Genomic DNA, 14,185 nt, shown 5'->3' with positions numbered 1-14,185 from the left:
GCTAGATGGAGGGGATGCAGTGGATGTGGTATACCTGGATTTCAGCAAGGCCTTTGACAAAGTGCCCCATGATATCCTGGTTGAGAAACTGAGGAGTTTTGGGATACACCAAAGCACTGTCCGGTGGATTAGGGCATGGCTGACTGACCGAAAGCAGAAGGTAACCATTAGTGAGGAATCATCGGGATGGCAGCCAGTGACAAGCGGAGTCCCCCAGGGCTCTGTCCTGGGGCCGATCCTGTCTAATCTTTTCATCAATGACATGGAAGAAGGGGTGAACAGTCTGCTGATCAAATTCTCAGACGTTACTAAAACTGGAGCAGTGGCCACAACTGAGGAGCAGGTACTCCAGATCCAAAAGGATCTGGACAGACTATGGAAGTGGGCAGGAGACAACAGGATGGCGTTCAATGTGGTAAGTGCAAGGTCTTGCACTTGGGGAATAAGTGTCATAAGTACAGGTTAGGGGACAGGTGGCTGGAGAGCAGAACTTGTGAAAGGGACCTCGGGGTACCGGTTGACTGCAGGCTAAACATGAGCCAGCAGTGTGATGCAGTGGTCAAGAGGGTGAATGCCACCCTTGGTTGCATAGCCAGAAGTGTGGCTTCTAGATCGAGAGAGGTATTACTACCACTCTACATGACTCTAGTGCGCCTGCAACTGGAGTACTGTGCTCAGTTTCAGGCCCCTCATTACATAAAGGATATAGCCAGGTTAGAGTCAGTGCAGTGTAGGGCCAGAAAGTTGGTGGCCGGTTTGCAGGGGATGGGGTATGAGGCGAGACTGAGGGAACTGGGTCTCTTCAGCCTGGAGAAGAGGAGACTCAGAGGGGATCTGCTGGCGACATACTGGTATGTGAAGGGATGTCTCATGGAGATGGGAAGAGACCTGTTCTCCCCTGCAGAGGAGGGCAGCACACACTCCAACGGAGCAAAGCTCAGGGATCCCAGGTTCCCTTTGGATGCCAGGAAGCACTTCCTGACAGTTGGGACCCCGAGGGTGTGGAATGGGCTTCCACGGGAGGTTGTTGAGGCCCCATCGGTGCGGGTGTTCTAGGATAGGCTGGTTGTGCACATGGTGGGCATGTCGTGAGCGGAGCCGGCTGGAGCCGGGGGTCAGACTAGATGGCGCAGGAGACCCCTTCTGACTCGCTCTGTTTTTATGTTTCAATTGGACTGAAAGACTGCTTCTCAATGGCACCTTCTTCGACTGGGGAGAGGAAATGAGTGGGCCATGGCGATGCTCCGTCCTTGGACTAGCGCTCTTCAACATTTTTAATGACAACTTGGACGAAGAGTCGCAGGGCAAGCTAATCAAACCTGCAGACGACACCAAGTTGAATGGGTTAGCTAGAAACAGAAGACAACATTCAAAGTGATCTTGATAGGTTTGAGTGCTGGGCTGAAAAGAGCAGAATGAGATTTAACGGGCAAATGCCAGGTCTGCGTCTAGGAGAAATGAGCACACGGTTACGAGGTGAAGGACAGTTTGCTTAACAGTGATACAGGTGAGAAGCCTCTTGGAATGGTCACTCAGCATCTCCCAGACGGCCTCCCTGAGACAGCCGGCCTTGCCTGCTCAGAGGCATCTGCATTGCCCCATCACCAAATCGAGGCCACCATGTGCCATAATAACTGCGAGGGTGAAGCTTGATCAGTCCAGGGGCCATCCTTCCTCACACATGGCTGTGCCCCATGGCTTCCCTGGGAGGCGTGGGCACACACAAAGGATGGAACCAGCCACCGTCGCCTCCTTGGGGCTGATGTCTTTCTGTTCAACTGCCTGGGGACAGTGGGCTCTCCGGGGCACTGGGCGGGGGCCCCTTATAGCCAGACTCCACAGGGGACGGGCAGCCCTGCCCACTCTGTGGTGTCGAGCTGCAGAGGTTTCTTCCGACCTCGGCCTTCCGCTGTTGCTCGAGCCCGTGTCTGTGAATGCATGGATGACCATGAGAAGAATGGCATTTTGTTGTTGTTAGTCATGAAGTCTTGTCCAACCCATCGCGACCCCATGGACAGCATTCCTCCAGGCCTTCCTGTCCTCCACCATCCACTGGAGTCCACTCAAGCTCACACCACTGCCCCAGTGACCCCATCCAGCCACCTCATCCTCTGCCGTCCCCTTCTTCTTTTGCCATCTCTTCTTCCCAGCATTAGGCTCTTCTCCAGGGAGTCCTTCCTTCTCATTAGGTGGCCAAAGTATTTGAGTTCCATCTTCAGGATCTGGCCTTCTAAAGAGCAGTCAGGGTTGATCTCCTCTAGGACTGACCGGTTTGATCGCCTAGCGGTCCAAGGGACTCGCAGGCGTCTCCTCCAGCACCACAATTCAAAGGCCTCAATTCTTCGGCGTTCAGCCTTCCTTATGGTCCAACTTTCACAGCCATACATTGCAACTGGGAAAACCATAGCCTTGACTATACGCACTTTTGTCGGCAGGGTGATGTCTCTGCTTTTTAGTATGCTGTCTAGATTTGCCATAGCTTTCCTCCCAAGGAGCAAGTGTCTTTTAATTTCTTGGTTGCAGTCACCTTCCGACCTGAGGGGCTCATCTTTCGGCGTCATATCTTTTTGCCTTTTGGTACTGTCCATTTTCATGGCAAAGATACTGGAGTGGGTTGCCATTTTCTTCTCCAGTGGATCATGTTTTGTCAGAGCTCTCTCCTATGACCTGTCTGTGCTGGGTGGTCCTGCCTTTCTTTTCACAAAGTTCACCAAGGCCTGTGTAGTGCTTTTGAGAGTGTTAACACAACAATGTGCTTCCATTTTGCTCACTGATATTTCTTTGTCCTCTTAAAACATCTTCTGTGTTTGAGAAGTGACTGAGGAAGAAAACCCAATAGCAGAGCTAGTAATTACTTCCAATTTCGTAGTCTGTTCAATAGGAATTAAATCGCAGAGGTGACTAATGGCCCTTAATTATCAGGCTGCGCAAATAAGCAGATGCTGCTCGGCTGAGTCGTAGTTCTACCTGGTTGCATAGAACCATCCTGCTTTGCCTGCTGATTTTGTGGGTGAGGAGGGGGGGTTTAATTAAGCTCCTAATTGCTTGGTCCTGGGCACACGGAGAGCTCGGAGGTGACAGCTCCCGCTGTGCGGTCTGTGCAGAGCGCCCTTGGGGGTGCTCACGTTTCGGGGATGGGGGGGAGCCACTCCCATGCCTGTTTGCATGTTTTGATTTACATCTCCCTTCTGCAGGATGCCCCAGGTGCCTAAAGCAACAAAAGATGGGATTAGAACACAATTACAATAAAAATGACAACAGTATCCACACACATTAGGGGGCTAGCAGGAGTGGCAGTTGAATGAAAGCATTCAGAGAGATGAAAATGTATCCAAGAGTTTGAAGACCCTGCTAAATTAAGACAGTTCACCAAAGGGGCCCGCCATTCCTTTGGAGGGTCCTGGGCAGAGGAGTGGGTGAGGAGGGAGGGAATGCTCGGCTCCTGGTTGCAGCCCCACCCCATGTCTTTCCCCTCCCCACCGAGTAGCAGTTGCCAGTTCAGCCTTAAAGTGCCCCCTGCGAGACGCAGGAGTTCGTGTTTTCAGGACTCCTCTGATCTGGCAGCCTCCTTTAGCTCTTTGGTAAAGAGCCTTGGGCCCCGGCACAGTGCCCACGTTGCTGCCCCATGCCCTCTGCACAAACTGTAGGAAGGACTCCTCAGCCTGGCACCCTCCAGCTCCTGCCACCTCAGCCTGTTGGCTCTGGGTGGTGGGAGGTGCACTAAGGCCCCTGGAGGGTCCCAGGTGGCAGTGACAGTGTTCACACTCTTGCTGTTGCGGTTTGGGGGTTGCATTCACAGAGGGCTTTTCCACAGGAAGCGCGAATGAGGCTACTCATAGTTGTTTATGGGCCCTTTAGATCCACCAGTTTTATTTCTGTGTCTAAACAGCCCCTTTGCTCAGTTTTTTAGAGCAGAAACCATGCTGCATTTACGCGTGAAAGAAGCGGCTTTTCTCACTTGTGCCTTTGCACTGTTCTGCCACCCCATAGTACCCCCTAGGGGTTACTGGAGAAGCAGGGAAGGACATGCGCCGTGCCTGGTGGGCAGATCTCAGCGACCGCGCAGCAGCCCCCCTGCCTCCCCTAGAATCACCCAGCCAGTGTTCCCATCCACGCAGAGATGCTTCCTCGGGGTGTGTGCACCCCGGTCAGAGTGAGGTGCGTCGAACGCCCACGTAGGGTTCCTTGTGGGCCGCAGTGCCCCATGGGGAGCTGGCCGTGTGTGCAGGAGGCTTCTCAGGGAGCAGGGAAGGCTTGTGCCACGTGTCCAGGGGGTTCATAGGCCAGGTTGGGCGCACCAGGTGTGCAGCCGTGAGGGACACAGCCGTGCATGTGATCGAGCCATGGGAGCACGCTGGGAGTCGCAGGCTTTTTCGAAGCCATGAAGGGTCGCTGCATTCCTAGGGGAGCAAAGTTGTCCTCAGATAGAGCAGTCCAGTTCAGTGGGTTTGACCGACAAGAGGAGGATTTAGACCAAACTTTGTGAGGACCTCCATGCTGATACGAAGGTTCGGGAACGAAACAGCCGTCTCCGGAGGCGATGGGCTCGTCTGAGGAGCTTATGTAGGCGCTGACCACGGTGCTGCCCGTCAAGGGTGCTGTGCAGTTTTGTGCACAATCACGCACTGTCCAACCCAGAGGGCAGAGTCAAAAGCCAGCTGGAAAAGGACACCAGGTTCTGAGTCTTTAATTCTGGTCGGTGTTGCTCAGCTGGGCCCTCCCCTGGTTTTTTAAAACACAAACAGCGAATGGTAATCTCCGCGAAGCAGCCTCCGTCCTGCAGCATGAGCCGTGGTTTTTGGGCATGCCGCACATACAAATTGTTTTCTCGCCTCCGCAATGCTGCTCTAGCCCCATCTTGTGCCCAGATCCAGACATGTTGTGCTGCGCAAGAGGGGCAGTGTGCCTGGAGGTCTTTTCTGCTGTAACATCCCCCCTGCTCTTGGTTTTGTTAGGGTTTTCAGTAACACAAGGAAAAGACAAGACAAAAGACATCTTGGAAGAACTGCCATCATTTTAATCAGCCAAATATGCTTGAAGCCCGTGTGCTGCTTACTGGGAGTTTGGGGCAAAGGCAGGGAGGTGCAGCAGGAATGCTGGAAATGGGTGATGGAGATCTTGGACCTGGCTTGTCAGGATCTGGGCAGTTTCAGGGCCACTCCTGTGGGCCACGTGCCAGAACAGCAGCCCTGGTGTTGCAGGATTGGTCCCTCTGTCACCTGCAGCTGCCAGGGCCCTTTGCACACCACCTGGGAGTCCTGGGGGAAGCTTGCTTTCAGCAGCTGCTACCAGAGGCTCACTCCTCATCATGCTGCCTTCCAGGTTCTTGACCTCTGGCATATTTTGACAGTGCTCTTGCCTACTGAACAGCACCTCATCTTGCTCCCCCATTTTGAGTTCTCCCCAGTTTGAGAAGGGGCCATTGATAGAAACATAGAAACCAAGTGAGTCAGAAAGGCCCTCCTGGGCCACCAAGCCTGACCCCCGGCTCCAGTCAGCTCCGCTCATGTAATCCCCAACATGTGGTTGATGAGCACTCTCTGAGTCCAATCTTGAATCCACCTGATATATGTCTAGTAATCAGGATATCATGGGGCACTTTGCTGAAGGCTTTGCTAAAGTCTACATAGATTATGTCTATAGCATTCCCACAGCCCAAGTGGGAGGTTACCTAGCCAAAAAATGAAATTAGGCAGGATTTGTTCTTGAGAAATCCATGTTGGGCTCTAGTTATCACTGCATTTTCTTCGAAGAGCTTGCAGACTGCTTGTTGTATAATCTGTTCCAGAATTTTTCCAGGGGTTAATGTCAGCCTAGCTGTCTACAGTTCTCAGGTTCATTTCTTCCCTTTCCTGTAGATAAGAACAACATCAGCCCTTCTCCAGTCATCGGGGCCCCTTGCCCTGCACTAATTCTCAGAGAGGAAGAGGCTAGTCCTGAGCATTCTTCGGTCAGCTCTCCTTAGGGAAAGGGCTCCGCTCAAACCCTGCTCCCTGCCTGGTGCTGCGGAGAAGAGGGAGAAAGAGCATGGAGAAGTGCCCCGAGTCAGAATGAGGGGAGGCGGGTGAGGCTGGATGCTGGATGGAAAGGCCTTGGGGGCTGGGCCAGGCGGTAGGGAGGAACTGCTCCAGCATCACTCTGGCAGCGGCAGCAGCAGCAGCAGCAGCGGGTCTAGTGGCACTTGGCCAGCTGTCCCGTCCACCCGGCATTTGCTGCTGCAGGTGGCGGTCCCATGCCTCAGACAGGAGTGCGTTCCTGGGAGTGCTGGTGTTTTCGTGCCGTGCATACGGTGGCAGTTTCAGGAATTGCTGTAGACAGTGAGGTTGGAAAGAAATCCCATAGGTAGTGCATAAACCCCCTCCAGAAGTCTCTGTAGAGCTGCACACGGCCAATGAGGTGGGCTAAAGGTGCAAAAGCAAATGCCCACATGAGTGCGCTCACCTGTCGAGCACCACAAGGCTTTTGCAGGCACCTTTCTTTGCTGTCTTTCTTTCAAGGAAGGCAGCTGTCAGCCCAGGTCCGGCTGAGAGGCAGTCCCCAAGCAGTAGCAGACTAGTATGTGGGCCGATGGCTGTCTGTGGTGGAGAAGCACAGGCGGCTCTGGATACCGGATCTGAGGAGGCAGCAGGAACTTCCCATGTCCAGGGCCAGTGGTGGAAATGCAGCAAGTGCCGGGTAGGGAAAACACCGGCCTGGCCTGGCCTGGCCTTCGGTGCCTGAGATTAGCCATCTGGAGGGTGCCTGCCCTTTTCTTCCCTTGCCTTTATACCTGGAGCTGTTGGAAGCCCTGCCTCAGATCGGGCTGGGACCGGCTGGGAGGCTGAGCACTAGGCTCCAGAGGCAGGCGGGCGAGGGGTCAGAAAAGACCCTTGTACTGTGGCTTCATTGTCTTGCTTCAAGTAATGAGGCCTTAAAGGCATTTCAGCCGCTCAGAACGTGGGAAGAAATGTGTGTGAGCCAGGAAACCGCAACCTGCAGCCAGCAGAAAGGGCCCGGGTTGGGATTCCAGGCCAGCTGAACTCGACCAGTGCTCGCTAATCCCCTGCCCTAATTCAAGGCTGTGGGTCAGAGTTGCCATCCAAAACACCTGGAGGGCTTAAGGTTGCCTTAAGCTGCAGGCCTGTCTGGGAATAAGCCCTGCTGGAACTCATGGAGCTGACTGCTCAGCAGCCAGGCCAGGAATGCCCTGCTGGCTGCCCAGGACTGGTCTTGGCCACCTCAGCCTCTTGCCCCAGTGCACAGCCTCCGTTGGCCTGCTGCCCCTCAGTGTCTCCCCTGGAAGCTTTCGAATCAACTGTGCTATTTGCATTCATACGCTGCCAAGTAGCTCACACTGAGAACGAGAAGGAAGAGATGAGTTAGACGCACTTCTCTGCTGTGTCTCCCAGCAAGGCCTGAATGGCGTTGAGTCTGGGAGGCCATGCGCGCTTTGCTAGTGGCTCACGACAAGGCAGCATGTGCGTGTCTGTCCAGAGAGGAGCCAGCCTGCTCAGATCTTGCGCCTTGTTATGGGGGCAGAATTGCAAAGCTGGAGATCGAGAGTTAATACAACATTGCTGGAAGCAAAAAACATGATGCCTCCTCGGTCGGGGCAGCTGCCATTCAGAGAACCCCGGCACTTGGAGCACACGGCGGAGGAACAAGCAGGAGGCCTGGCCCCCGCCCCAGGTACTCCTTGTCCTCCTGGGCAGCAGGGAGGTCTCGGGGCAGATCATCCTGGCTGTGCTTGAAGTAAGAGCACTCTGGAGAGCGTGGCACCTGCTGGATGCCCTGTAACTGAAGTGGATGGGTTCTGGGTGCTGCTGACAGAACGCTGTTGAGCTGGAAAAGGTGCCAGAAAGGGCCCCTTGAATGTCAAGGTGAACACAGTTGTTGCTTCTGGGCTGAGAAAGAGGCACCCCATGGAAAGCACGTCAGAAGGCAGACTCTGGCTAACGAGGGGTTAGACCTTGCCAGCCGAGCAGCACTGGTGGCCACGGACTAAGGAGCACCGGGAGCAGCTACCCGAGTTGGCCCCTGCTGGGTCCATCTCACCCAGCCTCCTTGACACTGCCTGGAAGTTCTCTGGAGCTTCAGCCCTGCTTGGAGATGCTGAGTGCAGACATGGGATGCTCTGCAGGTGACGCAAGAGCCTTGCCGGGGAGCAGTGCCTCCTCTCCACTCGCACAGATGTAAATCTAGTCTCTCAGCCTTTACAGCAGATTTTACGGAGAAAGCGAATGGTTAGGATACCTGGGATTATTTACCAGGTCACTGCAGATGTTCCAGAACACTTGCACATGAATAATGCTATAGGGGCTTGACACTGAAACCTTTTGTTCCAGAATTGGATGCAAATATTCAAGAACTTTGCATTTGCAGGCTGAGTGGCTCCTGGACTGAGCACTTGCTCTTGCTTCAGAAACGTCTGGCTGCAGATCTGAGGTTCTGCACACCCCGCTGCTTGCACATTTCTTCCCAGTCTCCTAAAAATGGTGTTACATGCTCAGTTATGGCCAGCTGGTGAAATTGGCCATGGAATTCTGTGGCCTGCCTGGTTGGAGCTGTCCCATCACCCTGTGGCTCCTGCATCCTTGTGTACATTTTCAGAGGACTTTGGCTTGACCGGAGGCTTGTGCATAAAACCATAGTGTCAAAGCTTTAATTTTAATTTTCCAGCAAAAGAATGGCACTCTAGTTGGCTAACAACAAAAACCAGGTTAACAAATCCTAAATTTAAGCATAGCATAAGGGCAAGTTCATGTTTAAAAAGCTGTTGAAACACAACTGGCAAAACAAACAGCACCAAACTAATTAACAAGCCTATTAGCAAGGTATCAGCTGAGAGGGCAGAGGCTGCCTGCCTGAAAAGATCTTTACCTGTTAGTGGGAAGGAAACGAAGAGCCTCGCTTTCTTCAGCAAGATGCTCCGGAGCCCGGGGGAAATGCCCCCACAAAACGTGGCTGTTTTGAAGGCCTGCAGGAACCTTGGCACCGGGGAAGCTCCACCAGGAGGCGATGCTCTTTCAGGCCCTTCCAAACCATGTGGCCTTAATAGGTCAAAACCAACATTCTGAGCAGTGCCCAGAAACAGACCGGTAGCCAGTGAAATGCTTGCAAAAGGGGGGCTGTGGAGCAGCCCACACCCCACCCCACTTTGCAATTTGCCTTCTTGGCAAGTCTGCAGCCTTTCCGGTCCATCCAGCGCTCCCTTCCTTGTCCTCTGCCATCAACCCAACAAGCCCAACTGGTATAAAGACATGAGTGTGGAGTACAGCCACTTTGCCTTCCCACACTTGAAACCCTGACCCAGTGAACAACTTGCTCCGTAAGGATGGGGCTCCGTGGCCACCGGAGTGAGCCATTTGGTTGCCTCTGGGGCCGTTTCCAGTTCTGTTTGATAGTTCCCAAGAAAGGTTTCCTGGGCAGTTTCTTTGAGTGATGCAGAAAACCCAAGACCCCCGACTGTCCTGGTTTCTGGCCTTGGCTCTTGTGATGGCGTTTCAGGTGCTTTTGTCTTTTTTCTGTGCTAGGCTTGGCTGACAGAAATCCATGAATATGCCAAGCAAGATGTGGTCCTTATGCTGCTGGGAAACAAGGTGAGTAGTCCAGCTTTTGGTGTAGCAACAGAATGCCCCAGACACTCCTGCCTGCAATGGAAGCCACTGGCAAGAAGAGGGGTGGCAAGAGATGCTTTTTCTGTGCAAAAGGCGAGTCATCAGAGGGAGCGGATGCCCATCTGACTCCACAAAGCTCTTCCTTACACTAGCACGGCTCATGCAGCCAGGAATGGGCTCTCAATGCCAACGGTTGTTCTTCTCCTGTCATGCCTAGGTGGACTCAACTCAGGAGCGAGTGGTGAGGCGAGAAGACGGGGAGAAATTAGCCAAGGTACAGGCACCAACCCAGCCTGCGCATTGTGTCCTTTCCCCCAAAATGTGTTGAAATGCTGTCCCAGGAGCCTAGTTTCTGCAAGACACGCATGATGCACGTGAAGGGAATTTTGCCAACAGAATTCACTTTGCTCTCCGTGTCACAGAATGAGCAGCAGTGAGCACGATGATGCTTGGCATGGTGCACATGCTTCCAGCTGTCATTGCAACTCCAAGGATTTTAAAATTATAATGTAACATCTGTGCTTGATTCAGAGTGGAGTATGGACTATACTCCACTCTGAATAGTGATTTCCCTATTTTTTGCATTTACATGAAATCAAAAATCAAGGTATAACTACATGTTTTACCTGTGCTTGATATATGGCTTCATTTTCCAACTGGAGTCAAAGCAGATGGATAAAAATTCTTAGTTCGCGATGAAGCATCTGCCTAGATGGGTTTGTCTCGCAGAGGGGCAGCACTGACACAGCAAGCATGTTCGAGCTCAGATAATGGCTTTTGATTGACCAGCAAAAGAACAAATAAATAGCCCCCACCTATGGAGTCTGCCAGGTGTGTGCATGACAAACTCTGCCACGCACCTGTGGACCAAACCGCCCCCAGCGTTCTGCAGGTAATCTGCCAAGGAGCCACACAATGGCACATGTGAGCAGTGTCTCTTCATTAGCTTCCAGAGCACCCAGAAGCAAAGCAATTTCACCTGCTTTGGCCCAAGCACTCCCCCCCAAGCTTTTTTCACTATCCTACCACTGTGGTAAAGCCACAGCTGAATTTCACCGAGGTATTTGTGGGGCTGCCTGTTCCGTGAGGATAACTTGCTTGCTGGGACAATCTGGACACGGGCCGGTCTCGTGTGGAACGACAGTGGCGAGGCAGCCCAGTGGCCTCCATCCCCTAAGGGGGTGCCCCCTCCAGACTTCTGACAGGCCGTGTGAGGGACAGGTGGGCACTGACGGATGCAAATTGTTTTTCTACTTGTCGTGCAGGAATACGGAGTGCCCTTTATGGAGACCAGTGCCAGGAGCGGACTGAATGTCGACTTGGCATTCGTAGCCATTGCCAAGTAAGCAGTTTCCTTCTGCTCCCCTTAACGCGTGCCTGCCCGTGACACAGGGCCAGCACATGCCACTTGCTTTTCGCAGAAAGTTGCAGGAGGGCTGCAGGAGGCCGGAAGCTGGGCAGCGTCGAGCTGATGCAGGCCAAGCCTCACCAGTGCCCACCCAGAGGCCTCCAAGAAGCCCCCAGCTTCTGCTAATCCCAGCAGATCTGCTGTTCAGCTGAGTTTGGGGAGCTGGTATGACACAGTGGTGAAGTGCGGAAGCCAGGAAGGCCTCTGAGCCTCGTCTCACACTAAGCATGTGACCTGCCTGTGTCTCCCCCAACCTCAGCACCCCAGGAGCAGCAGTTTAGGGGAAGGTGGCACACTTGCGGGGCAGGGCAAGGTAACTCAAAGAAATCTACAGCAGAGCCAGATGAATTTGGATTTCTGTCTGAGCAGTAGTACCGTGTAGTTAGTTAAATAAGAATTGTGAGGTTGTCCACCAACATGCAGTCAGTACACCTTTGACTCTAATGCAGAGGTCGTTCCTAATTTATCTTTTTGGGGACTGTCTCAAAAGTATGCAATGACCAGGCCTCAAGCTACCTCACTTTGTTTACAAGATGTAATAAAGCAGGAGGTAAGTATCGGAGAGGTGTAAGCAGGGCAAGAGCAAACACGCCTGATGTCACAGGCTCAGAGAATTGGGCAGATTAAGGCTTGAAGGGCAGACATGGCCCGTCACTGGTAGTGACGCATGTGCAAAAGAAATCAGTCCGAGTCCAAACCTTGACCGTAAAACACAGACTAGGTTGCCGCAAGACTGCAGTCTGCTAGAAGTCCCGTTTGATAACATGGTGGGGAACTGGCAGCATTAAACTAGCTGTCCGAACGGTGCCTCTTTCCAAGTGGGTTGCCCTTTGGCGTGACCTCCTGGTCCTGACAGAATGAAGCAGGCTGGCCTGTGCATAGGAGTGAATGGGCTGTGGAGGTGTCCTCACCCTCTGCCATGTGTCAGCCACTTGTGCCACAAAAGGCCATTTTTTGTCTGCTGCGGTGAGCTGGCGAAGTGGCTCTCAGAGGCCCGCAGCGATGTTTAGGAGACCGGAGTCACCGAAGCCTCTGTCTCACGTGCAGGGAGCTGAAGCACAGATCTCTGAAGCTGCCCAGCGAGCCCCGGTTTAAGCTTCACGACTACGTCAAGAAGGAAGTGAAAGGTGCTGGCTGCTGCAGACCGTGAGCAGCCGAACGTCCGTGCTGCTGCCCAGCCGCACCCCTTGCAACAAGCTTCCCAGTGTGTGCCGCTGAATCGGTGTGCTGCTCTCCCACTGCATCCTTGCAGAAACCACGTGCTGTTTTGTGTCTTGTCTGTCTGGGCGAAACGGGACATGTGAAAGCTTGGAAAAAGCAGAGGCCCAGTCTTTCCAGGCAGCCAAGTATGGCTTTTAAAGGATCAGCTGGAGGGTTGGGCTGATTAGGAACTGGAATTGGGCTGCTGCTGGCCTTTGAGCAGCTCTGCAAGAACCCAGCATGAACACCACTGAAATGAGTGGGGGTTGTGGAAGTTCGTGTGGGCACCACCTCAGTGGCTGACGTGTGTCTTGCAAGCACCATTTCTAGTGGCCCAAGGGAGACAGAAGGGAATTGCTGTTTCCTGCTGAGTTTTACTATATATTCCTGTCTACTTTGCTCTTGGTTCTTTTGCTACTGGAAGTACTACTGGTTGACCTTTTGAGCACAAATGCTTTGGGTGTTTTGAGCTTTTGTAGAGAAGTGTAATACAGAGAAAGCTGGTTTTGTATGTTTGAAATATGTTTTACTGCAATTTGTCTCCTACTCAACTGTAAAACATCCTTGGTTTGTCTTCTGTGACTGCTTCTCAAGGAGGATGGCAGGTCCCTGCTGTCCTTCACTAACCAAGCACCCGGCTGTATGCAAGCAAGCGGGATGAGGTAGAGTGGATAGCAGGCTACAGCCAAGAGAAAACTCAAGTCAAAGTCTAGCGCAGCAAGAAGTGAGGAGGGTTAGACCCCTTCGAGTGTGCCGACTTCCATTGAGATGGTTTTAGGGGAGCAGAAGAGCACTCTTCCTCATTGGCAGAAGTCTAAAGGCAAGGGATGTTTGCAGGAAGCCCTTGACCTGAGGGTGAAGCCAGGGCCTGGTGGTGCTTCCTGTTGGCTTGAGGCAAGTCCATGCCTCTCAGAATTCTCTCTGGCTCCCGTGTCCCACTGGTTTGAAAGTAGGGAGTTGGTATGGGTTATGGAGCAGGAGTTTCATCTGGAGGTTTCCTAGCAGCTCTGGGGAAAGCACATGCGCTGGCCCAAGGAAGCTGTGGCACCTGCCCCTTGCACAAGGACGCACCTGACACTGCAGCTGAGGCCACCTGGGGAAGCCCACTCGGTGCTTTGCATACCCTGCAGCTTATTTACATACCTTAGTCATCGCCAGGCTTTTGTTCCGAAATGTATTTTGATTCTGTTTAATTTCAGAGGCTTTACCTGGATTTTCTCATTTCCCAACTAAACTGTTTCTAAGCTCTTGCATTGGAGCCGATTTGCATGTTGTGTGTGCTCACCGCTCACTGTACGCTTCAAGGCTCATTTGCACTTGCACACCCCGATCGGGGGAGCCAGCGTGTGTAGCGTGTGGGGACCAGGCCAGCTTTGCACTGTCCCCTCGGAAGGCGTCTGCCAGCTGGCTCGTGCCCGTCTCTGCAGCTTGGCTTCTGCAACCTCCACTTCTCGATAGAGGCACTGACAGCCTCTCTGCAGGACCTGGCGTTTTCTACATAGGCTTTTACTGCCACCAAGCAGCAGAGGGAGGTCCACGTCTTAAGCACCTTAAACAGTGTTATTTATGTACTATGAAATTACTAGCTGTTTATAGCTTTTTTGCTCCTCTTAATAAAATATTTTTTAATGATGGTTGTCTGTCTTTCAAGACTTCCAGGCCTTGAAAACCCAAGCTTCATGCTATAAATACTTGCATCCCTTCCTCACTGATGCCAACCAAATTAAGTTTATATAGGATAGTTACCTCAGCTCATGAATGCCTCAGTTCATGACCAAATCTGGTCACGAACAAAAGTTTCAGAAAAAAGTTGCCCTAGGTTGTGAACTCTGCATCTGTCTTGCCTGCACAAGTGCAACCATACCGGGGGGGGGGGGGGGGGGGGGGGCCCCCACCATCCCTGTTTTAATTTGAAACAATCCTGGGGGGGGGGGGGCCTTAACGCCCTTTTTTTTTGTTCCTTATTCCATCAAATTTTTTT

At 52.7% G+C, this 14,185-nt stretch overlaps 1 protein-coding gene across 1 annotated transcript in view; it reads left to right on the top strand.

Annotated features, from left to right (window-relative positions):
* Positions 1-13,021, top strand: part of RAB26 (RAB26, member RAS oncogene family) — a 74,730-nt gene extending 61,709 nt beyond the window's left edge. The window contains exons 5-8 of the mRNA XM_044452616.1: positions 9,513-9,578; positions 9,814-9,870; positions 10,862-10,938; positions 12,052-13,021. Coding sequence (XP_044308551.1) covers positions 9,513-9,578; positions 9,814-9,870; positions 10,862-10,938; positions 12,052-12,154 — 303 coding nt within the window. The 3' untranslated portion in view covers positions 12,155-13,021. The remainder of the gene's footprint in view (positions 1-9,512; positions 9,579-9,813; positions 9,871-10,861; positions 10,939-12,051) is intronic.
* The last annotated feature ends 1,164 nt before the right edge of the window (positions 13,022-14,185 follow it).

Source organism: Varanus komodoensis, unplaced genomic scaffold, assembly GCF_004798865.1.
Source record: "Varanus komodoensis strain SLA01 unplaced genomic scaffold, ASM479886v1 scaffold73, whole genome shotgun sequence".
Classification (NCBI taxonomy): Eukaryota; Metazoa; Chordata; class Lepidosauria; order Squamata; family Varanidae; genus Varanus; species Varanus komodoensis.
The sequence above is the reverse complement of the archived record's forward strand: the minus strand, read 5'-3'. Positions and strand labels throughout refer to the sequence as shown.